The following is a 24,785-nucleotide window of genomic DNA, read 5'->3' as shown; positions in this document are numbered from 1 at the left end:
GAGTTTTATCACCCAAACAGGGATTAAAATGGTTCCTGATGCGCAAGTATCTGGAGGCAGAAAGGGAGGAGGGGAGCTGCTTTGCAATGATTCGCTTCTCAGGCTGTCCCTGCTGCCAGGTCTTGGGCAATTTGATGACTTCGTTGCAAACTGGAAGAACCGAAGACATATGTGAAGGAGGAAACTCACATTCCTCTCTTGTAAGAAATCCCTTCTCACTTTCCCCCAAATTGCACATACACCCAAACCTCAGCCTCTCCAGCCTGGCTTGGACACCGGCTCCCCTCCCACACCCAGATGACCTACTCATCCAGAAATGGCCAGGGCCCACAGCCGGGGCGTTATCCTCTCCTCCTTCCCTCCCCTGCCCGCTGCCTCGCTGCGGAGAGCTGTTGTGGCCTGACGGGAGGTCAGGAGAGGCAGAGGAGAGACTTCACCTTCTGTTCAAATCACTGCCACCCCATGAGCACGTCCACTGAAAACACTAAATAAAATGTCATCCCCTGGTGGCACTGGCACTGATGGGAAAGTGCCATCAAGCCTCCACCTGGTCCCTCCACAAGTCAAGTCCTGAAGTTAGCATCGTCCAACCCTTTTTTGTAGCCTCCATAAAATAAATCCTCTGCAGCTACTGTTGGGTGTTTCCGGCTCGGAAATGTGCTCACACTTGGCACTAATTGGCCTCATTTCTCAGCAGGTTGCATCAATGGCCTGAGGACTGGACAAGCCACAGGAACCAGGCTGCCCTTTTGCCCATGGGGCCAGATTAAAGCGGGCATTGGGACCACTTATGGAGGGGAGAGCAGGCTGTGAAAATCCCTCCTAGCCTAACTGGCTGTGACACCTAGTCTTGGGACCCTGCCTGTGCATACCAAAGATTTCCAGGCTTTGATGCAACTCTGCAATATCCCACCCCAGACTTTTCTCAATGATGATCGTTATTAGAGGCAATGACAAGGGATGTCCCCACCCTACATGGGAAAACAGCACCTCAGGAATCACCCTGTCCATAGAGAGATCCCATGCCGAAGACATTGCTCGTGTTCCTGGGGGCTGTAAGCACCACGTGGAAATGATTAGCAGCAAGAGAGCTTGACAGAGTGACTGATGCGAGGCGCTCACTCCGGACCGCGGGTGGTGAGCGCAAGGTCCAGCTCTTTCTTCCCGGTTCTCAGCACCGGGCTGCAGTTGCTGTTTCAAAGCCGGGATTGCTCCTGGCTGCTGTCCCGAGGCTCGCCTCCTCGTTTCTGAGGCATGGCTCAGCATGGCCGCCCACGGGCAGGGAACCGGCACGCTCCACGGTGGTCCCCAAGGCAAGCCTGGGGTGCAGTCCCTCTGCAGAGCTGCTGAAGGCGATGGGTACGGCCCTTCGGCTGTGAGGCCCTATTCCTGCACCATCTCCCCTCCCTCTGAGTCCTCTTCTGTGCCTGGGAGCCCTCTCTAGGCTCCAGAGAAGGGAAAGGACTCTCACACAGCTGAAACACGGTGCTCATTTGACCCCATGACACAAGGCTATGTACCCTCCGGTAGAAAACTGCCACCTGCCCAAAAGCCCACGCATGCTGGAGTCTATTGCAAAAGCTTGTAGGGAGAGCACAGGCCAGGAAAAAAGTCATCTGAGCATAGATAGGGTCAAAATCGAAGCAATTAGAATGGCTGATTTTGGAGACCAGCTGCTGAGACAACAATGATGTGTTATCACTGAAGTCTAATGATGGCACATGCCAACCTCCTGAGTGATTCCAAGCTGACACTACCCCAAGTGATTGAGGAGAGATGGATTCGAGCCATTGCCACCAGTGCAGAAAGGCACCTCCAAACCACATCAGGACAGGGAGAAAGCATGGCACTCTTTTCCAAAGCTTAATGCAAAGCAGCCTTCCCAACTCTACCTACGCATGGACAGAAAGCATCTAAAATGCTGAGCAAAACTCCCACCAGCACAAAACACACCCGCCCCGAGGTCGGCCTTGCTGAAGGGGAGAGTTTCTTACTGGTTAAAAGGTGAGGCCAAGACCTGCGTGAAACCTCCAGAAAGAAACTCAGCAGCTCCGAGTTAGGCAAGAACGTGCAATCTGGCCACGGGATGTTTGCATATGCAATTTCAGCTTTGCAACGTGTGCTGAGGTCCATTAAACAAAGAGAGACAGAAAATTGGATGCAAGCGCCTGCTCTGAGGATTGTGAGGCATTCTGCTCCAAACTGACTCACCGAGGCCTCCTCGGGGTTTGGGTTTTTTTTTTTTTTTTATCCCTTTCTAAAGAACAATAAGTAAAAAGCACTCACGCAGACCCCAACCAAATGTAACTTTGCACATGCTCCAGGGGAGTGAGCAGTGCCGTGGAGCGGGATGAATGAAGCACAGCCCTCGCATGGACCTTTCCTTCCTGATTTCCGCTCCCAGCTGGATTTAGGACTTGCTTGGCTGGGGTGGGACCCTTCCGGGTAAGAGAATAAAAGGCTCAGGGGTGGATCCTTGAATTTCCTTTTCTGAGAAGGCCAGACCCTCTTTGAACTCCCTCCTTCTGTTGGAGAGAGAGCAAAATCTGTAGCTGCAGAAGCGCACAGCCCAGCACTAATCTGTGTTTACACCTTTGCTGGTATCGAACGCTGCCATCCTGCTGAAAACAACAGCAATCTCGGTGGGTGCCAGGTGGCCCTGAGACACCACGCACAGGGAAGCCCTTCTCACTTGACAGAAGGACAAGCCAGACGTGATCTGCTACGCAGCCATTAACGGCCACGTCCTCCAAGGGCATCCAAATATCAGCCGCTAGATTTGATCTTTTCAGCACCAGCGCCTTGCCCCAGGCAGGCAGCAAGACTATTATTAGGGCTCGCGGCAGCCTGGCTCTCGACTTCTTTCGCTGTGAGCACTGCCCCGTTAAACGATGTGCAATTCCCATTGCACTGTGTCTCATTGCATAGATATTGGATTTGGGAAATACTTTTTTGCCTCAGGTGAAGTGGTTTTTCCTACGCCCGCCCTTTCAAACGAGAGCAATTTAACACTGTTTGCCAAGCATCCTAGCTCTCCGTGGCAGGCAACATCCTTAAACATCTGTGGAAGATGCAACATGTGCACCAGATGATAAAAGCAAATCTGTCGTCAAAAGCCACTGGCCTGCAAGTCCTCATTTCTGCCCCATAGAGCTGCTCTCTAAGCATTTGACCCCACCAAACCCCATCCCACCGGTATCTACTGCCTCCTCTCCCTCACAAACACTGTTTGGACACAGTCCTCACTCCGGGCTTCTCAGGAAAACCTTACGGATGGTCCCGCAGAGCTGCCGGCCTCCCACCTTGCCCTGCTTCTGTGCACAGCTGGATTCCCAGGGAGCAGAGGCAGCCAGAGAGCCCGACAGTGGCAGGACCTGGGTGCAGCGCTGCCTGAGCCCAGCGCAGTCACAGCAAAGCGGCAGAGGTAGTGAGCAAATGAAAGACGTCACCAAGGGGGAAAGACTGCAAACCGCCCCACACGCCAGCATCTCCATGCGGAATAGCTCAGCAGCCCTGTCCACAGGCAGAAGAATTAGCACAAAGGTGCTGGGGCACCCTCAAAATCTGCTAAAAGCTTTAGGGCAACTGATGGGACGAGAAGAGAGAAGGACACACACGGCAGATTGTAAAAGTGAGGTCAGACGCTACCTTCTTTGCTGCAGCTGTACAAGCTAGGGTAACCTCAGCATAGGTACGGGACTGTCTGAGAGAGCCCGTAAAGAGCTCTGCAAGGTTCCCTGGTACTTGTGCGATGGGAAACATCACTGGCAACTTTGACCCAGTATAAACAGGCCCGTTCCTGGGCTCCTCCTCCAGGCAACACTGCAAAAGCAAAGTTTCTGGACCAGTGACTCCCCACCACCTCTGCAGCCAAGGCCATCGCTTTGGTCTCAGGGAGCCCAGACATTAGGGAACCGTGACGGTGTGGTTTTACGGTGCGCCTTCAGATGTAATAAGACCCTGTTTTTCTCCAGGATGTCACTTGTTATTGCAGTGGGTAAAACAAACCCTAACAGCCTCCTTGATAATCTCATTTTCCAGGCTGTAAAATCACTTGTGAGTTGCTGGGATAAGGATGCACAAAAGCTTCACCTCACCACGCTATGTTTCTAATGATCTCAAGAACCTCAAAGGGGAATCATGCCCAGTTTCTGCAAACTATTATCTAATCTAATTCCCTCCATGTCATTACTTACGGATTTACAACACACGGCCTCCACTGAAATGGTTTCTGGTAAATTCTTTGAAAGCTCTTCTGGTCCTCACATCATTGTCAGGGTCAGCGATGCATTAATGGCAAAGCATTTATGCACAGCCTAATTCATTCCCAGACAAGTAGTTTATTTATGCTTTTTAAATTCAGGAAGCAATTAATAGTTGCCACAGAAGCAACATGCTTCTCTTGGGTGAAGGCCATAATGGCCCAGCTTGCCTTATGGAGGTCAGGTACCACCACAATCCCCCAGAACCTAATGTGTCAGACCTCGGCTGAGGAGGCAGGGCAAGAGCCTGGTAGGTTATGGCCACAGGGTCTTCACAGGTTTCTTCACTTCCTTATTTTTAGATCAAAATGCCCATACAAAGGCTGCCCTGTGTTTAGAGGGGAGATGTCATGCTCCATCTCTGCAGACCCCTTCCATCAACATGGTGTCTGCAAGACACACCCTAATGCTGGGTAACTGATGCCGGGTAATCTTCATGCACTCGCTAACCCAGGGAGCTGTGATTTCAGCTTCCTCAGGCAGTCAGAGGTAAACATTTCAGGAAACATCACTGCCAGCATCAGGAGGTCGAACAACATGAATCTGAGCATCTTCAAGCTTTTCCGAGAGCCAGATGCCTACAAATTCTCCCTATTAAAAGGTATATGAGGATTTCATTGAATCCCCTGTCTGAAGGACCTGGAGCTTTGAAGAAAAACAAAAGTTATGCTGCAGATAAAGGCAGGCTCCCAGCAGAATGTGCAGATCTGGCAAAGTGTCCTGCAGAAAGCCCTGGTCCCTGGAGCCCAGCACCCTCTGTTCACACCAAACAACTACGGCACCTGGAAAGCAGAAGCGGAAGCATCCGCACCACTGCACTTCCTCCTTCCTGACCGTGATAAACATCTCAGCGGCACAGATGATCCCCTCGCTGCCTCCCACTAAGAGCATCGCCTGGCTGCAGAGCTCCCCAGGTCTTAGGATACAAGCTCCCTCTCCATCAGGCCCCTCGCAGCCATCAGAAGGCAATGATTTCCAGGCTTACCACTCTGAGCTAGACTTCAGCCAGCTGCAGACAGACCAGTGCATATCCTCTTCCTAATCCTTCACACACAATCCCTAGACAGTCCCTGGCTTCTATTATTTTCTGGCAGGAGAGAGCACCACGTTAACCCCCTTGCACAAGCTGCAGACTGAGTATCTCTCAGTACATCCCAGCTTTGGGCCAAATTATAAATGAAACGTTCATGTAACAAGAAACCTGGTGAGAGCCAATTGTCCATTAATATTTTAAACATCCTCTAACTCTCATTTAACGAGACATCCAAAAGGTCACTTGTAATTGTTTTATATAGTCATTGGCCTAAAATATTTATTTATTGATAAAAAGCGCAGGGAGACTCTCCCAGGTATTCCCAGGGGATGGCTGTGCTGTCCTTGCGAGCCACGGGACAGAGCACGTCATTGTGCCAGTTGCTCACCCAAGCACCAGCCCTCATGTGCAATAAGGCTGACCAGCCACCTCTCCCATCCTGGCTACTTCCACTGGTACGTAAGGCAGCTCAGAGCTCCCCCGGGCCTGGGGGCTCCCACTAGCGAGACTGATGGGAGAAAGGGCCCTGAGGTGGACCCAAGCTCCGAGTAGCCACAAGACTTGCAGATGATCAGCTGGCTCACAGGCATTACATATTACACTTGGAGCCAAAGAGGCAACCTCCTCCAGCTCCTCCCTGTTTCCCAACTTTACCCTGTATCATCTCCTCCCCTCACCCTGGGGCTGGTGACCCTGGTCACTCCTGGACCCCTCTCAGGTCCAGCGGAAAGGGCAGGCCAGGAGGCTCCCACCACCGCCAGACAAGGACCCTGCTCCTCACCTGTGCCAGAAAACAGACTCCTTCTCTGTGTCGCAGCTCCCCAGCTTGAGGAACACAAGTTGAAGTCCTTATGAGGAGGTATTTAAGACATAGAGACTAGGACTGTTGTTTACAGGTCTGCTTGTCCCCACTGAATCCTCCCACCTTTAGCATGACACAATGCCATGCCTGACAACATGGGCCTGGAGCAGTGAGTGGTTTCCAGAGGTGGCAACAGCATGACATTAGCACCTGAGAAACACACTGGCAGCTGTAGGACAAGCACAGCAGTGTTTGTGTCCCAGAGCCATGCTGACTGTGGCCCCCAGGAGCACACCCTGTGCAGGCACAGCCTGCATCTGAGAGCTGGGCAGCAGCCTGGCTGGGTGCAAAGCAAATCAAATGGCTAACCAAGAGCAAAGTCGCCTTGGTCTTCACATTTGCACTCCAGAGGTGCTGAAGGCTTTACCCCAGGAGTTAACAGAGCCTTAGGAGACACGAACCCAAACATTTATGGCTGACCTTGAAACAAGCGCTCGGTTGACATCACCAACATCATATGATACGTTATGAAACGCAACAGGCTCTACTTAGAGGTTACACACTACAGGACAAATGTAACACCCGAGAGTGTTCCTGATCCCACTGGAAGAATTCCTGGCAGGGGCTCAATAATCGCCCACTACTGTAGGCAACCAAGTGTAAGAGCATCACTTCAGCTCCAGATACACAAGAACCTAAATCCTTACCCCTGACAGAAGAGATCCTTCAACCAATGACTGATAAAGGGAAGCATGTAAAGATGCTGTTTCCAAAAGCATCACTTGTTTTCAGAAGAATATTTAAAATAAGTCTACAATTAAAAACGCACAGTGAAGACAGTCTGACTATGCAGCTAAGAGGTCTGTCAACAGCACCTTAGAGAGACCAGTGCTGTGGTGGATATCAGACAATGAACAGTCACTTGGAACAGAGGCATCTTCAAAGGCCCAAAATGGAAACTGCCAGTCCACGGGCACAGAGCTAGAGAGGCACAACTTCCCAGCACAGCCGCAAGAAAATAAGTATCAGTACTAGGAGAAATTGCCTGTGTCTGCTTTGCCTCCTACCACCTTCCTATCTGTCAACAGCCATTGCCAGCCCCAAGGTAGATAGTTTAAGGGGGGTTGTAGGCAGTGGTGGAGCAGGTTGATGCTGTGCTGAAATGGGGCCTGGGAAAGCCAGGCTGGCCGCTGCCCCAGCCGGATGGGCGGCAGAATCTCTCCCAGCAGCAGGTCTGGTCCCAGCTCAGAACAAGCCAGTCTCTGCCACTCCCTCCTCCTCCTGCTCCTCTCCATCCCTTTCCTTTAGACTGGCCCCAGCCCCTCATTGCTGGAGCAGCAAGAGTCAGCTCTGCCGACGCTGCTGAGGGGCCCTGAGCCAGCTCTGGCTGCAACCTCAGGATGAAAACATCAGCTCTGAAACACAGCAACGGGAAAAACAGACATGCGGACACGTGCACTCACAGGGACTCCTGTAACTAGGAGAGCTCCTGCATCAGCGGAAAGGTTTGCAATGACGGCCAGTTCTGGGCACCCACTTGGAGAGTGGGCTATGGTTTCAGGGCAGAGAGGTGGTGCTCTCAGTGTACGCTCACAACTGAGCAGGCTGAACAGCGTCTGCTCCCAGCAGACCACAAACCCAGGACACGCATCTCCCCATCTGGCGGGCGCTCAGGCCACCACACCGTCCTGCATGCTCAGAGGCACAGGCAAGAGCAGAAGAGGCCGGCACGTCAGCCCCACGTGCCTGCCTGGCCCTTTTCCCCGCAGTGCTTATTGAGGCTATGGAGGAAAGGAGCAGCGCAGCGACAGGCAGCTTGGGATGCTTGAGGGGGACCAAACAGCATCAGGCTCCTGGAGCCCCCCGTGCCTGATGCTAAGTAAAGATCAAGTTGGGAGCGCCAGTGCGGAGGCGACGGAGCCAGGTCAGACCAGAGACCAGAGGAACGAGAAGACAGAAAACATCATCAGGCCATTGGCTATTTTTATCTGCAAGAATCAGCACTTAATACCCTCCTATCTCCCACAAAATGTCACTTGAGCTCTGGGCAGAGAGTTTACACTACTTACAGAGAGGGGCTGAAACTTGATCACGTAATCCCTCCTCCAGTCAAAAGTTTTAGTGGGATTCGCAGCGTCTGGACAGGGGAGCTGAGAAAAACCCCTTTCCCCTGAGAAATTATGGCCACGGCCAGAGCACAGGCAGAACAGATAGGTCCCCTCCTGCCTGCTGAGGACCACGCTGCTCTCCCAAAGCAGCCCTGGGCTCAGCCTGCACAAGGGCCGCTTGCCACCTCCGCGGGGCACAAGGGGCTCTGCTAGCCCTGGGGCTGCGGCATGGCCTCCCCCAGCGTCAGCCAGACTTCAGTGAACATCCGAGGGTCTCCAGGAGATGAGGGGGATGGAGAAAATTGAGGTGATCACCACTCCTCTTGCTAAAAGCTAAATGCTTCACTGGCCTGTGCTGGCCAAGGGGCATCTTGCATGGAGGTGTCTTTGTAGGGGTGCCCTTGTAGGGGTGCACGTGGCCTGGGGAGAGTGGGTGCCGGGGTGTCAGCGGGGTCTTCCAGCCCCAGGGCACACATCCCTTCTCCAGTGGGATGTCAGGAGAGGCAGCAAAGCCAGCTGCTCCCCGGAACCAAGGGGGAGCACAGATGGAGCCCCCCCAGCCAACCCCTTAGGGGACACAGAGAGGGAGGGATGGGGACAGGAGCCAGACACCGCAGGGTTGCACAGCAAGTACCCGGGGGGGTGGATGAAGGGCAAGAAGGAGCTACGTGGAGCAGGCAGAGCCTGCAGGCAGGTTTGGGGGGCAGGACCCCCTCCTCCCGTCTCCGGGAGCCCCGGCGCCGCAGCGGAGGTACGCCACCGCCTCTCGGCAGTGCCCCACTGGCCCGCGTGCTGCCTTTCCACTGAGCGGCTCTAATTACCTCAAATGTCATCTCCCCGCCGGCCCCCTCTCCTCTCTCCAAGCAGCCCGAGCCCAGGCGTGCCGCGGGGGCGACGAGCGGAGGCTTCCCTCACTTAATAAAGGCAAGGTAAAGCAGCGCCGTTATTAACGCAGCCCGGCTGGCCTCCGATCCCCCCTCCCTGCTGACGGCAGGAATATTGCACCAGTAATCCCAGCGGAGCGCCCCGGCACTGCCCCGCAGCAGATGTAATAACGCGGTCCCCGCACACCTCTCTGGGTCCCCGCAGGCCCAGGCTTTGCCCTTTTAGATTGCACGCACCCCGCTTGAGCCCAGACCTTGCAGAGAGACAAGGGGAGGGAAGACGACAGCGTGGGGGGTATTGCACAAGGGAAAAATTGGGGAGAAACTATGGCAAAGAGATGCCACTGGACCAGCAGCAAGCCTGTGAGTGCAAACACGAGAAGTGTAAGAAGGGGGCAGATCCGGGGTCATTCAGATTCAGGATAGCATCCTGCACATCACCTGCCAGAGGACTCAGCCCACGAGGGCAGAAAAGCAGGGAGCAAGTAGCTCTCGGCTGGCGCTGAGCCCCTCTAAAACGTGCTGCAACACAGAGGTGTTGGTGTGGGGACGGGCAGAGCGGAAAATCAGGGCTCCTCGTTAACAGCTTACATCGGAGTTTAGGGGGCAGGAATCTCACGAGTGCCTAACTGACTCCTGCTCATGTGTGTCCTTTGAAAAGCAGTGGGATTTTAGCTGCCCCCAACTGCCGACAGGTGGCTTTTTTTTTTTTTTTTTTTTTTTTTTTTTTTTTTTTTTCCATCAAATCGCCCTTTTAAATTGCCTTTGCAAAAAGCCTAGCAAAAACTGTCAGGACAGAAGTGCAGGTGAAGAGAGGACCTGACCACGGAAGGATGGAGCTCCTGGGTTGTCCCAGGGCTACGGCATGGCCAAGTCGCATTCGGCTCTGAAGCCCATGAGGAGTTTTACCTTTGGTGTTGCTGATAGCAGCTAATGCCCAGGAGAGGAGGGCTGGAGACGGATGAGATGGTCATGCCATAGCCCACGGCAGAGGATTTCCCAGCCAGACATGATGTCCCCAATCCCCTTGACATGAAGGATAAGGAAAGTCCAGGTTGGGCTCCCCACAAGTCCAACACAGGGTGCTAATAACAGCACTGCGCCTCTATGAACCTCTCAGATCGAGTTATTCTCTGGGCTGATCCACAAATCGGGGCTAGAAGCACAGCAGGAGCAAAGAAAAGAGACATTAAAGGAGGAGAGAGCTGTGGCTCCATCAGCTTGCATCTCCAAAAAGCACTTTTGAACTCCTTATCACAGCTTATCCCACAGGGTGCACAGCCAAGGGGGCACCTAGGGCAGCTGCTGGGGCGGGCTGGAAACCTGCCTGGAAAAGGGAAGCAAAATGACTTCTCCCTGTGCCGTACTTTCAGCCAGATCAGTGAGCTGGCTTGCTAGGGCCAAAAAGGGGAGGAAGGCAGGAAGATGCAGCTGGGAAGGAGGGGAACAGCACGGGAACCATCCCTCTTAGTGGTGATACTGCAGTGAAGCCATAAGGTGAAGTCCACGCACCCATCAAATCATGCTACACTCACAGGAATGAGAAGTAATTCAGTGCAAGCAAATAACAAACAGCAATGGGGAAAAAAAAGAGTTCTGATAGACCCAAAAGTCATCTTTTATAGAAAGGAGCAGAGTAAAAACTCCAGAGAACTGCTGAGGCAAAACCTGCATTCCTGAAATGGTCTAAAAATGATCGCATCGATCTCCTTCCATCTCTGATTTCTAAGATCATTTCTGAAGCATCATTGTCCAGAGAACTTTGGTTCATTGGATGCAGTTAAATAAACAAACACAAAAATCTTTTAGTTAAGACTTGAATGATCTCCACAAACATCTCGCATATTTTCAAGGACATGGAGGAAATGCACATTTTTCCCCTCTTTTGTGGGCTTAAAAAAATGCCCCAAGGGATAGAGTCATTTAGAACTACTTAGGAAACACAAAGCATATAAAGCTTATAATTATTTCTCTGCCAAGGGCTTGTCAGTTTGAAAATCCTCGCGCTCGAACCACTAATCCTTATGGAAAAAAAAAATATATAGCTTCAGCAGGACGTGTTGTTGGTTGACTTTTGCTGCACTTTTCCAATAGGAAGGCGCAAAAGGAGAACACACAGATTTGATTTTCATTTCTTTAGCACCTTTCATCCACAATGAGCCCAACACACTTCCCTGACCAAGCAGGTCAGACATGTCACGCAAGACTCGCTGCCCCATGGCTGCAAAGCGTTGCCTCCGCACGGAGGCCAAGGGCTGCTCTGCACAGAGGACATCACTCTGCAGTCACTAGGCCAGAGAGGAAAGGACCAAAGCTGATATTTGGAGACAGGAGTGTCCAAATAAGCAAGAAGTAGTCATGGCTTGGGGGAGCTATAGTTATTTTAAAAGGCAGAGATTGGGGGGGGGCGCGGTTGTTAATCCTGTTGGAAATAGCATAAAAAGACCGGATTTGAAGAGACTGGGGATGGGGCATTCCAGCAGAGTGGCATGAATTTGGGCTGTCTGGTTCAGTGGCCAGATCCATCAAGCGACTTTCTAGGGGATGTCTGTGCATATTAAGCCACCCTGCCTGGGTAAGGACGGGTCGTAACAGTGCACTACAGCATGGGCCCTTTGGTGTCTCTCAAATAAGCAGCCCTGGAGAAAGAGACCCACGAACCTGTGTTCCTGTATGCATCCCAGCATCAAAACTTTGGCCACGTTTCTTCCTTCTTCGCTCCAGTGGTGCTTAAAGAGTTTGAAAATCGCTACAACGCCTTGGCTGCAGTTTAGCTGCAAGGCTAGAGGAGGAGAAAGGTGAATGTCTGGGAGTGGGCAGGAGCCCAGAACGTGCTCGGCCAGAGGTCACTTCACTGCAAGCCATTACCATGAAACTGAGAACTGAGTCCAGCGGAGATTTGCAATGCAGCGCATCTGGACACTACTTCTCCCCCCAACCCAGTCCCAGAGGCAGCTCAGCTGAGAGTGGCCTCCACTGTCTGCTCAAGGCTTTGGCTCCATTTCTGAGCTGGTCAACAGTGGTGCAAAAGTGGGTTTGACTCTGTGGAGGAAGTTTACAAAATGATGACGCCAAGGGCACAGACTGTAGGCATGTTAGCAACCCTCTCAACGCTGGAGCACCTCTCATGGGTGGAGATGTACATTGTATCAGACAGTACAGACACACAAGTGAGTGACCCAGATCCTGCAAGGTGCTTGCAAGTCTGCCTTCAGTGCTACCTGGATGCCAGGCTGCAGACTAGAAACCATCCATCACACACCTCTTGCACAATAGAGGCCAAAAAGTATCATCTAGGACTCCCCGCAATGGGGAGAATAGCATTGCTGCTATCAAGGACACAAGTCTCACTTGGACCTACTTTCCCTATGCAGGGCTCTTCACTCATCTCAGACCTCCTCTCCCATTACTTTCTCCTAATCCATCCAGTAACAAAACCTCCCATCAAATAGGGGTTTTATGTCTTCAAGGTAATGTGCACAGGAAGTCTCTCTTGCCTTCTGGTTAACTCTCCTTCCTAGGGCCAGAGCTGAAACAAGCTCAGACTCAAGAGTCTAACCTATGAGTCTTTAAGCTTCATTAAACTTTTAAGTCAGTCCATTGAGGTTGCTCTTTCAACCTTTCATAATTATGGGAGCAGAACGAAGGAGCAATGATCACCTGAGCAGGCATCAAGAAGATTCAAATGCTTAATGGCTTTCCTGTCCAAGCTCCCACATCCACATCGCTGTTTGAAAGTGTATACTCAATATCACTGCAGCACTCTCTCCGTCAGCAGAGAGACCGAGATATACATAATTAAGTATTTCAGTTCTCCATTTCCAACCCAGCCAGCTGGTTAATGCAAGCATGACTCAAGAGGCACCGAGCCTGGGCTCATCCCACCTAACCAGAGACTGCAGTGCCTGAGCTGAGTGTAAAGTTGGGTTCACAGACTTCTTTCAGGTGAGCAGCGCCCCCAGGTCCCTCTGCAATCAAGGGCTAGAGATGAGCTTCTCCGTGGAACAATTCAGATCTTGAATCTTCAGATCTCGAGATGTCCCCTTCAGTCCTTGCAGAAGCTTACAGAAAGTTTGCCTGCAGTTTGAGAGGAGCCTGTTCCCCCACCATGAACACCTCTTGCAGGGCTGATGGTGCTGCACACCCAATGAACGCGTTGCACGGCCGCTTATAGCATCTGGCAAGGAACATCCTCACCCTCCCTGTCAGCGAGTAGGAAGAGGCGAGAAATGCAGAGTCCTTTTGTCCCCCAGCTCTCAGACAAAACTCCCAAGGAGCCTGGTTCCAGAACAGCTGGACAGGAGTGTGTTCCTCCTCACCTGATGCCTGGACTGTCCTTTTGAAAATAAGAAAAGGAGAAGATGCCCCAAAAGGGCATCCTGTAGGGTAGCCCAAATTACACGGTTGGCATAGACATCACTGGGTGAGTGTTGGACTTGCTTTGACAAACATCCAAATCAGAAGATCTAACCGCCACTTCCATTATCAGCATCTGAGAATTTATTTATCCAAAAGGCATCAAGATCACCACTGCAGAGGCAATGGTGAACATGGTGTAGTCTCCACATTGTTTCTCCCTCCACCTGTTTGTACGCATTACTGCGGAGACCGTGAATGTTTTGCACAGCTAAGACATTGTTTTCCAAGAATAAGCACTCCGTTAACAAGGTCGACAAATGCCAAGCAGAAATGACAATTGAAACATCTCTGAAATTTAGTGGGGGTTGTGGGGGAGGAACAGACAAAACCGAGTCTTTCAAATAAAAAATGTCACATCCGAGAACTGTGTTCAGCTCCCTTAACTCATTTCTCTCCCCTTTCCAAATGTTTCATGCCAAATACTTCCCTGAGCTTCGCTAGCGAAGAGAAAATTCCAGCCTCCTCCTTCCTGCTCAGCTGCCTTGGGGTGATATTACACAGTGAAAAAAAAATCAACTTATAACGTGGCCCCTCTGAATTCAGGCAGGGAAGATGGAGCCCTTGACACACAGCAATTGCAGCCTCATCCAAGAAGCTCTGCAGCATAAAACAGGAGAGAAGAGTGCACGCACCAAAGAGGCGAATTAAATCAAAACAGTCCTGAAGAAGGCTTTTCTCCATGAAATGCCACTGCCTCTTGTTGTGCTTTTAAAACCCCGCTTCCCTCTCCGCACGCAGGGGACTCTCCGCCTTGCCTCGAGCGATCTCCGGGGCCGTCGTCCCGCAGCGAGGCGGAGATAGCGGTTATCATTCCAGAGGAATAGCCGCGCCATGGGGAGATTTTGCACGGTGGCAGCGGGGGCGGAGGGCCGGCAGGAGGACAATGGCGAGAGGAGTGATGGTTGTGTTCAAAGGGATTTGTTCCGCTGTCAAGGACAGAAAGAGCTCCCCGAGAGCAGCATTAGGAAACGAAGTCCACAAGGGAAGGAGAGGGGTAGGGAGCGGCCAGAGACAACGTACGGCCAGCAGCAACAGGGAGGCAGCTGTGAAGGATCAATACTGGGCCTCCACGGGCTCGGGAAGCACAATTATGGGCCGAGTAAGCCTCCGCCAGCAGGCTCTGCCCTTCTAGGTATTTGCCCTGAGGACGAGCGAGATGCCTCTGCTCTGGGCAAACCTTTCATCTGCAGCCGTGGAGCCCTGGCGACCCCAGACCCCGGTTTAGAGGGCAAATCTTCCGGTTGCTGAAAGGCCACAGCGGCGGGAGTCCTGCCACGGCTCGGAGCAAACGTGGAGGGGTGCCGCGAGGGGAGCCAGGCCTGCGCCGATGTGCTCGGGCAGCAGGGCTTAGCCTGGCGAAGGCACAGGACGGTAGAGAAACGCTGCTGCCTGCCACAGAGAGCTGAGTATGGGGACAGGGGAAAGCTGTTCTCCTGCAGATCGATGAACCTTGGCATCAAGGAAAGCCGGAGGCTGTACACCAGCCATCCCCTCAGCGTGTCTCTCCTCAGCCTGGCTGACTGGTTCCACAACGCTTAGGAGAACTCGTTACCTTTGCAACGCAACCTCTCCGATAGCTCTGGTCAAAAGTAACCCAAGGTGGAAAACACAACAGCAGACATGACAAAAATTAAGCAAATCTGGAGAGAGACTGAGAATTAGTGCCCTGCTTTTAAACACCCCATGCAACATGCTGAAAGCATTTGTAATGATGAACAAAGCCTTTATAAACACATTCATGTTTCCAGCTCTATTTCACGGCAGAAGAGGCAGTCACCGCTCAGTTGCCTGTGTGCTGCCATGATGCCGGTAGCAGAAACAGACACTGAACCCTGTGCAGAATCATGTCTGAAGGAGCAGGAAATGCTGAGCCTCTAATGAAAACAGGTAGGTGCACACACACAAGTACAATATCATACAATAAATAATTTGCATTGAATATGTCATTATTCCACCCCTATTTCGAGAAATATAAAGACCCTCCTTTTGGGGGTGGGGGGAGGAAATCAAACCTTCATGGGGGAAAATAACTGTTTTTGGATAGTCAACCTGCAAAGCGTGGAGCACCTGAATGACCCCTGGCAGACTCAAGACACTGGTCCTTCATTGATAAATCTCAGCAGAACAGATCAGCGAGAAGACCAGAGTCCTCCAACAGCAAAACCTCAAATAAATAGAAAACAGTGCCACCACACTGATATTGTGCCCTTGCTGCAAACGAAATCCTGGCATGGCACCACTCACAGCTCACCCTGACCTCAACCCCTCAGCAAGATCTTCAAGATCTGGCTGCCCTTAAATAGTGGGGCAGAAAGCCTGGGATTATAGAACGCCTATCCTGAGAAAATCTAAGGTTTGATTATTTTAAACAAAGAAAAAAAAGCAAACAAATGAAAAAAACCCACAAACAAAACAAACAAACAAAAAGTAGGTCTGGAACGAAACGCCTGCTGGTTTCACAGACACGCAGCCCGAGCACTTTGAGACAGCCTGAATTACTCACTAAAAACACAAGGGACAAGCTGGTTTCATACATCTCCTCTGAGGACAAACAACATCGTGAAAACGTATATGGGGAACAGTCGGCTGGGTTCTACCTCGGCAGGATTTATCAGTTTGCCTCCAGGTTATAAGTATTGATGTCACACAAACAAAAAAGCGTTACTGTACTTACAATGTAGCCCAAACTGTAGCTTCAAATGCTGTCACATAAATCTGTGTAGTATTTGCAATTTCCAGGAACACGGTTAGTTCCTTTTGCACCCCCTTGTTCTGAAACCTATGACATATGCACACAAATTCCAAATTCCCATGGAAAAATACATTAAAAAAAGTGTCCCTTTCCTTGGCTGACCAAAATCTAGTTGAAACCATGTTTTTTTTCACCCTCAAACAGAAGTAGGGTCTGCACCCTCATGCCCAGGAGAGGTACTGCCCCAGCAATGGATGCCAACTTTCACCCCAAAAGCATCGGCTCCTTCCTCCCCTCCAACACAGAGGACACTTTGGGTCCTCCCAGATGATTGGGAACCCCGAGATGACTGTGCAGCATCAGTCTCAGAAAACACCACAGATCTGGGTATTTTAAGGAGGTTTCACCCCATTGACAGCCACCTTCCTGCAAGCCCAGGTGGAGGCAGACTGCAGAGCGCTGCCTTCTCAACGGGGCGCGCGGCCGCGAGGAAATCAGCCCTGACTGCTGCAGCTGCTGCGGGGCTTCAGCACACCCAATGCAAGAAACCCAATTCTGGGTTCTTTTAAAAACAAGATTTGGAAAATTCATCTCTTTGCCTAGTGCCTGCAAGCAGGTGAGGAACCGGACACCCAAGGCTGGAGAGCCTGGGCAGGAGAGGACCCAGCTGTCGTTCCAGCTGGTGGAAACCAAATTCGCCTCGAAACAAAACAAACCCCCCTTTCTTCCCCAAGCCGCTCTCTGTTCAGAGCCTTCACTGGGATTATGAAACCCGAAATGATTCGACCAGCTCCAAATGCTCTATTGAGAGCTACTGCTGGAGCAGGGAGAAAGGTGCCGAGGAAGGAGAAAGAAAGAAAAAAGGTGGAGGAAAAAAAAATCACAGGTCCAAAATAGGGCAGCAGCAATGGTGGAAGCTGCTGATGTGGCCCAAGATGGGACTCTGCCAGCACCAACCCATCAGGGCTGCAGCAAGCTCGCACCAAGGCCACCTCCGATAAGCAAAGGAAGGCCGACTCCGAAGCTATCCCTGTCCCCACCACGCAGGGACAGATGACGAGTATATTTGGCTTGTTTGCACGCAAGAAGGCTGCCTCGCTCCCAAGCTGCCAAACGTCTCTCCGTTCCAGGCCTTTATATGAAACATTAATTGTAAGACACAAATCTAATTAAGGGCAGGGGGAAGGGGCAAGTCGCCAGATCTATTCTTTGCTCCCTTTCGAAAATAGCAGCCTTGCGCGCGGTGCGCTGGAGGACGGGGGGGCCGTCTCTCGTGGTGGAGATGCAGGCAAGAAGCGGCGATGTATTGCAGTTGCCTCGTGTTTCCGGAGCAAATCTCACAGCGGCCGCCTTAATGCCCCTCTAATCGCTGCACACCACTAGTTTGCTTCTTTTCACCCCCTGCCAGCCTAACGAGGCAGCTTAATAAAACAACCCGCTTCCACCTGAAGCTGGGCATGGAAAGAGACGTCCGTTGTCCGGGGCCAGGAGCACCGACAAGGCAGGACATGGGACATTCCCTCCCCTTGGGACATTTCAGATTAAGGGATGGGGGTAGAAGCAGGGGGTAGAAAGGGAGGTTGGGACAGAGGAGGGACTTGCTATGAGAGACAAGGCGGTGGAGATGGGTAGGAGGGAAGGACAGCAATAAGGGTGGGGGATGTTAAAAGAAGCAGCTGTGGGATTGTCCGAGGGAAGGAGAGACTGGCAGGAGGGACACGAGCAGTGCCACCACAGAGACCTGCCACACTCTCTGCTACTGCTCAGGCCAGCGTGGCTGCCCTCAGTCCCCAGCCAGCTAGGGAAACCCAAGTTAGCACTGTCATCTCTGTAGGATCCCTTACAATGATGGAAAAAGACACTAGAGGACACATCACACCCTAAGCTGCCTGAATTGCACCTCCCTGGAGGAGCTGCTCTCTCTCCATCAACTGCAAGAGGAGCAATAGTCTCCTTTCATCATGCCTTGTTCTGAGAGAAGGCAAATAAATATTTATTGACAACAGAAACCCTCCAAGCCACCAGAAATCTCTGGTCAGCGGGAGCCAGGCTGCCCTAAGCGTTTTACGTTGGCATCACCTATTCAGTCAATGCATTTTGGATTATCCCTCTCACAACAACTCTAGGCTGGGGAAGCAGCTCCGCAGCTCGCAGCTAACTGTGCGATTACCTCCATGACCCACGTTAAGCAAGATAAAGAGCAATGATGCTTTAAACCCCTTCCCCTCTCATCTACGGCAACAGCTGTCGAAAGAGTTCCTAGCGGATGAAAGGAGGCTCTGCTGCCCGGAGCGTCCGCCTCGCGCTGGGCGTGACGGCTCTTGCCCTCCTCTTGGGCAGACCCAACTTCACCCTCCCAGTACCGCACTACCGAGGGGTCCAAGGTACCTGCGCACACCTCCTAAATCAAGGCACCGAGCGTGACTTAAAAACCCAACGCTTGCGGGTTTCTTTGTGGGCATTTTCTTTCACATGCATCCAGAGACTAAAGGGCTCTGCGCACACTGCTTTTTCCTTGCAGCCAAACGCACCTCTGCGTTTTAATTCGGGAAAGAGCAGTTTGAAGTGCCCATGCAATCACATGATTCCAAGAGCAGGGGATTTTAGAGCAAACGCCAAGCCCAGAAAGCTCTGCAATAAAACCGCAGAAGCTGGCAACAGCACAGACCTGTCAAGTCTTGCTAACACGGTGCAAGCGTCACACAAGTGCCTCGCTGCGCCGGGGAGCCCCGCATCGCGGTGCAGCGCTGCGGCCGCCCCTCCGCTCCCGGGGCCCACATGCCAGCCCTGCTCCGAGATGTGCCGACCATCTGCTCCTGCCAGGCGGGGGTGGGAGCCGGGGCTCTGCGCCGTGGCTGGGGACGTGCCAAGCAGTCACGCCGTCACCACGCTCCCCAGCTGCGCCCCCCTGTCACGACCGCACCGCTGTCAGCCGACCCGGCCTCAAAAAGTGGTCAGCAGGGTTTCTTTACCCCAGCATCTTCTGCCGCCTTCATCTCCAGAACATCCCCATGGCTACAGGTCCTCCTCGCAGGTCGAGGTCCTCCCAGCCTTCGCAAGGGTACCACAAAACGCCTCTCAGTGAGTGTGATTTCAGACATGCCCACGCTCGTGTGCGTTTGGAGCAGGCAGCCACGGGTTTTCCCAGTGGGACACGGAGTGCAGGGAAGCCATCTCTGCCAGCCAGCTCAGCTACGCTACCCAGCTCCTCACCTCGCTCCCAACACTGAAGAGAAGAGCCCACTAGACCCCCACGTCGTGATCCTATACCAGGCCTACATACAAACCCTTCCAAGCAAACCAAGCAGTTTGAAGAGATCCTTCCCAGCCACCGCACAACCTTCCCTCCCCAGCTTGTGGCTGCGTTTTGTGTTGGTCCCCCAAAATACCACCACCATCCCACCCCCTCGGTCACTAGTGCAGAGAGCAGCTGGGGCCCTAGAGCCAGGGAAAGTCCTCTGGGCTGCTCCGCGATCGCATGAAGCACAGAGCTGGCCAGTGCGCGGCCTGAACCTCGTAAGAGTTGAGACTTATCAGGTTTGGCCAGCTGCCGGGGGCCGCTGCGAGATGCAGGATGTTCTGTAACGCGTGTCCTCTGCCCCAGATAGACGCTGTCCCAGGGGCGTGGGGCCGAGCGGCCTCTCGTGAGGAGCCCTCCCCACCATCTCTGCCCCCGGCGGCAACGGACCGACCCACCTTCTCCCACCCCACGGCCGAGCCGCCCCGAGACGATGTCGAGACCCGGCCCAGCGCTCCTGGTCTTTACGGGAGCTCTCTCCAGGTTCGCTACCGAGGTCTTCCTCTTGTAAAAGATTAAGAAATGTGAAACATCTGTTTTAATAAGTGATTCATCAATTTCTAGAGTCCAGCGAGTCAGATGGTTGCTTAAAGCTGTCTGTAACACTTTCCACGGGCGTATTTATAACTAAATGCATAACTCGGCCATCTCGTGCTCAGTTATTAACCCTCTGCAGCCTCGTTACATGCAGAACAGATAGCAAGGGGTAGTTACGTGTCAGAAAATACCGCATCTACTCATGTTTGGGAAGTTATCCCAATAGCCACCATCCGGGGGGGGGGGGGGGAAATCCGTTCTTTGAATTAAAAAAAATAAAATAAAACCAGACGCTACCAGGCAGGATCCTGATCCTTCCCTGGATGCCCGCAGCTCCAGCGTCTCAACGGAAATCCCCAACCTCCCGCCTCAGGGAAAGTGCTAGGGGAGAAGCCCCGAGAGCCCCGCTTCGCCGCGGGGAGGAGCGGGCGCTTCACCCTGCCGTGCCCTCGCGACGCTCGGGAGGAAACGTGTCCATCGCCTGCAATAATTAACCAGCACAAACCCGGCTCCCGGCTGGGAATAACCTGCTCTGTCCAATATCAGCTTCCCCCCTGCATTTCGCACTAAAAGCGCCGTAATCTACATCACCCCCAAACCGGAGGGCTCTGTGCGCCTCCGCGGCGAGTCCCAGCAGGCTTCCGAACGCCGTCCCTACGCTCGGTATCGGAGGAAACCTCTAAGCCGAAGGAATCGGCACTTTTTGCAGAGACCTATATTATTAAATACAGAGTTATACGCAAGTCTTGGCTATTTGGGACCCTGCCCCTTGTCCCCAACGTCCCCAACAAGCCGGGGAAAGGTGCAGAGCCCCAGGAAGGGAGGCGCCGCAAGCGTCCCCGGGTGCTGCCGGGGTCGTGAGCCAGAGCCGCACGGGGTCCGGAGGGAAGGGAAGGGAGCAGGCGGCGGTGGCAGAGCTGGGACATGGCAGCAACACTCCCAGGAGAAAAAAAATAATAATAATAAAATAGAGGGAACAACAACGGAGACGACAGCTCGCAGAGGGGAAGGCGCCGGCTGCGGGGACCCGCTCCGGCGGTGCTGGGACCCGGGCGCGTTATTAGCATGTTAATGCCGGGGAGCCGGCAGCGGAGCGGGACCAAGGCTGCCGCTGCCGCTCGCCTCCCGGGCCGCCGCTGCGTTCCCGCAGCTTCAGCGGGATCGAAACCCCGGCAGCTCGGGGAAAACTACCTGCCACCGCGAACGCTCCGGCTCCAGCAGAGCTTACCGACCCAAACACAGCAGGGAAGGGGAGAAATACCACCACCTGAATTTAGCGCTAGCTTGGAAATATTTGTGACACCCTTTTCTTTCTTTTCTTTTTTTGTTTTCTTTTTTTCTTTGCAGTCAGTTCTCATCTATCCCAACAGTCCCGGGTCTGCGCTCAGCCGAGCCCAGCACAGCAAAGCAGCCGGCCGCGGCGCCCGTTTCTTTTCACGGCCAGGAGATGCAGGAGGAGGATTTCAGGTCTGAGCCTGGCTGCTAGCGTCGAGAACGCCCGGACGGTAAAAGCTACGCACGCCGCTAGTCAGGAAGGCGTTTCTGCGCTAACGTTTGCTCCAATTTCCCCTCGACAGTAACGGCTCAGCATACGCCGAACGGCGGTGCCGAGAAAGCAGAAGCGGCGCGTTAAATCACGTTAAAATCGCGCTGCAAATCCGTGAGAACCACTAGCCGAATTTCTGCCGACAGACGGGCGGCGCAGCCCTTCGCAACAGATTTGTGCCTGAAAACTTAACGCAGACCTCGCCTTCCCACTCCAGCAGCGGCTAATTCTTCCGCTGTTTCGTAAACATTCGAAAACAAGGTCACACACACAAATTCTGCTTTCAATTTTCCTTGTATCCATAGTGATTAAACTCGGACCCACAATACAGGACTTAAAGGAAATTTTGCGTTTAAGAAAAAGGCACCGAGCGTAGCTAACCCACGGTATGCTGAAGGCCAGAGACAGAAATATTGCCGATGACTATTTTCTTGTAAAACAGCTACCCGGCCAGCTTTCCGGGAATTAAATCATCTCGCTCCGAAATAGCAGCGCCATCGTAAGAGCAAAGAAATCCCTTTCCCCGACCCCTGATCTGCACCTTCTCTGAGAAGCAACCGGCCCAGAGGCAACACGAAAATTCAGCAGCTTCGAAACTCAGCCAGGGAAAAGACAACCAAGGAAATTCAGCAGATGCTGTGTTAGACACCGCCTGCCTTGGCTTTTCCCGGACGTTCGTGGGCCTTATTGTGAATTTTGCCTTGGAAAGGAGCCCGCGTCCCTCGGACACAGCCTGCATCACGGGGGAGGCTCTGCCAGGGCCCCCGGCTGGTCCCCAGCAGGGAGCAGGGTCTAGTGGGGATGGCAAGAGCTGGGCAAGCGGAGGGAGAAAAAATTACTGCAGGAAGAATGTAAGAGCCTTCTCCCTGCTCCCACTGCCAGCCAGCTAACAACCTGCCCTGGCAAGGTTTTTCTTTCTTTCTTTTTCTTTCTTTCTTATTTTATTATTTTTTTTTTTTAAATCTTCATAGCCTCTACCCCCTACAAGTTTCCTCCCAGCCCCACACTGTCTGCAGGGGCAGCTACGGGGCTAGGGGCCTTAGACCTCAGCATGCCTAGGCCCAAATTCCTGCTCCATCGCTGCCTCAGATGTGCACAAAGCCTCCAGGACGTGATGGGAAGCACTCCGACTTCGGCAGGGCCTTCACCAGGCCTTCACCGTTCCTCACCGAGTGCCTCAGTTTCCCCATCTGTCCAGCGAGAGCAATAGCATTGCCCTGCCCAAGGAGGATATTAGGAAAATAGGCTCCACCAGGACCAGATTCAGGGAAGATACAGTGTTCCTAAATCCTCATTCTGCTGCTCAGTAGCAAAATAAAGCCAAAGGACCCAGGGAAAAGCTTTGCCGCTTCCCTCTGCAGCCCTGGGGTGCCCAGGTCCCATAGGCTCCCACCAAGAGGCTCCTAAACTCCCAAGGCACAAACCAACAGCCGCGAAACATCTCTAAAAAAACAGAAGAAATCAGAATGCGATCAGGCTCCAGGGCAGAAGCAAAACTTCCTACGCACCACAATAAGGCTGACGCCACTCGGGACACGCGGCACCGAGCGACCGGCACTGGGGCTCTGCGGGCCGGCGACGAGCCCGGCCGTCCCCTGCCTGGCGGCAGGGCGCTGGGACTTCGCCGGCGGCGGGAGCGACGTGGCGGAGAGGGGACGGGGCTTTGCCGGCGGCAGGCAGGGGAAGGCACCCGGGGGGCGGCGGGTCACTCACTTCTCGTAGTCCAGCTTGCAGTAGAGCTTCTTGTCGCGGTAGAAGCAGGTGGTCTGCAGGGGCTCCTTGCACGATGTGCACTGCACACACTGCTCATGCCACAGGCTGTCGTTCAGGCGCAGCAGGAACCGGTCCGAAATGACTCGCTGGCACCCTTCGCACACCGACTTGGGGGTCGCGGCTCTGCCTGCGGAGAAAGGGCTCAGTGGAAAGAGCGAACGGAGGGAGAGCGCAAGGGCGGACGGCAGGGGATCCCGCTGCTCTCGCTTCCCCACGCCGGCTGGGAGCCCCGTGAAGGTTGGGGGGGTCCCAATGGCTCCCTGGGGGTGGTGGGTGTGCAGGGCTTTGCTCCCGGGTCTGGGGGGCAGCTGTGCCTTACAGGAGCTCCGGGGGGGGGCAAATCGCCCCCGATTTCGTTCCTTTCGGAAAGGCGCCGACAGAATCGCAGCTCAGGGAGGTGGCGACTGTTTGAGAACGGCGTTAAAAAGCAGCAAAAAAAATATTGTTTATTTCTCAATGCGAAGAAAAGTCCTTCACCTCGCAGAAGATGGGGGTGCGGGCGGGGAACAATTTAATTAAATCGCGGAACGAAAAAAGAGCCGCGGAGGAGGGCGCCAGGGCACAGCCCGGGCACCGACAGGGCTGCGGGCCGAGCAGAGCCGAGCCGAGCCGGGAGAAAGCCGCGGACACGCGTGGGCGAGGCCGACCAGAAGCCGTGCGGGGCCCGTCCCTCCCCACGCCCAGCGGGCTACGGCAGAGGGGGGCCCCGGCGGGCCGGCGGCGCCCCTCGACTTACCTAGCAGCGAGGAGAAGGGGGCCGCGGGGTCCAGGGCGCTCTGCAAGCTCTCCTCCATCTTCAGCCCGTCCAGCATGGTGAGGAGCCGGGGCGGGCGAGGGGGCCGCGCCGCCCGCCTGCCAACACAGCCCGGACACGCAGCGCTCAGCCCCGCCGCCCCGGCCGGGGCTGCCGCCCGCCCCGCTGCCCGCCTCCCTGCCGGCGGCCGCAGGGAGCCGGGCGGCGGGGCCACGCCGGAGCCCCCCGGCCTCGCCGCCCCGACGTGCGGCGCGGCTCGCCCGGGCCCCCCGCGGCAGCGCGCCGGGAGGATGCGGCGCTGCCGCCGCCTACCTGGGGCGTCCCGGGCGGCGCCTCCCCCGGCGGAGAGGGGAAGGGGGCACCCCGCAGCTCCCCAGCCGGAGGGGGGGTTCCTGCCGCGGCTCCGGCCTCCCCGGATTTTTCTTCGCCGTCCTTTCCAAGGCCGGTGCTGCCCGGGGCCGAGCCGCGGCGGAGAGCGAGTCTTTGCGCCCTGGACGGCTCCAGAGCGGAGCGCACTAACCTGCGGGGAAGCGCCCGTCCGACTGCTGCCAAGACACATTTCCTGGAGCTGATACCTCCCTGCCCGACCCCCACCCCCTGCCCTCCCCTCTCCACCCCACTCAAAATAAGTTTCCTCCCCGCTCTCCTGCCTGGCTGCAAACACCGGCCCTGCCACG

General features: G+C 54.0%; 1 protein-coding gene across 3 annotated transcripts in view; it reads right to left on the bottom strand.

The window, feature by feature from the left end:
• The window catches only part of LMX1A (LIM homeobox transcription factor 1 alpha), a 44,296-nt gene extending 20,130 nt beyond the window's left edge, over positions 1–24,166 (bottom strand). The window contains exons 1-3 of one of the 3 annotated variants that reach the window (XM_062581519.1): positions 24,130–24,166; positions 23,974–24,024; positions 23,295–23,463 (exon numbers count right to left, since the gene is read on the bottom strand). In XM_062581519.1, the coding sequence (XP_062437503.1) occupies positions 23,295–23,463; positions 23,974–24,024; positions 24,130–24,166 (257 nt within the window). Of the gene's footprint in view, positions 1–23,294; positions 23,482–23,973; positions 24,025–24,086 lie in introns of all 3 variants that reach the window. The other 2 variants (XM_062581518.1, XM_062581517.1) reach the window with 2 other exon arrangements.
• Between the last annotated feature and the right edge of the window lie 619 nt (positions 24,167–24,785).

This window comes from Rhea pennata, chromosome 8 (genome assembly GCF_028389875.1).
Source record: "Rhea pennata isolate bPtePen1 chromosome 8, bPtePen1.pri, whole genome shotgun sequence".
NCBI classification, from domain to species: Eukaryota; Metazoa; Chordata; class Aves; order Rheiformes; family Rheidae; genus Rhea; species Rhea pennata.
Note: the sequence above shows the minus strand (reverse complement) of the source record. Positions and strands in the feature narration are given on the sequence as shown.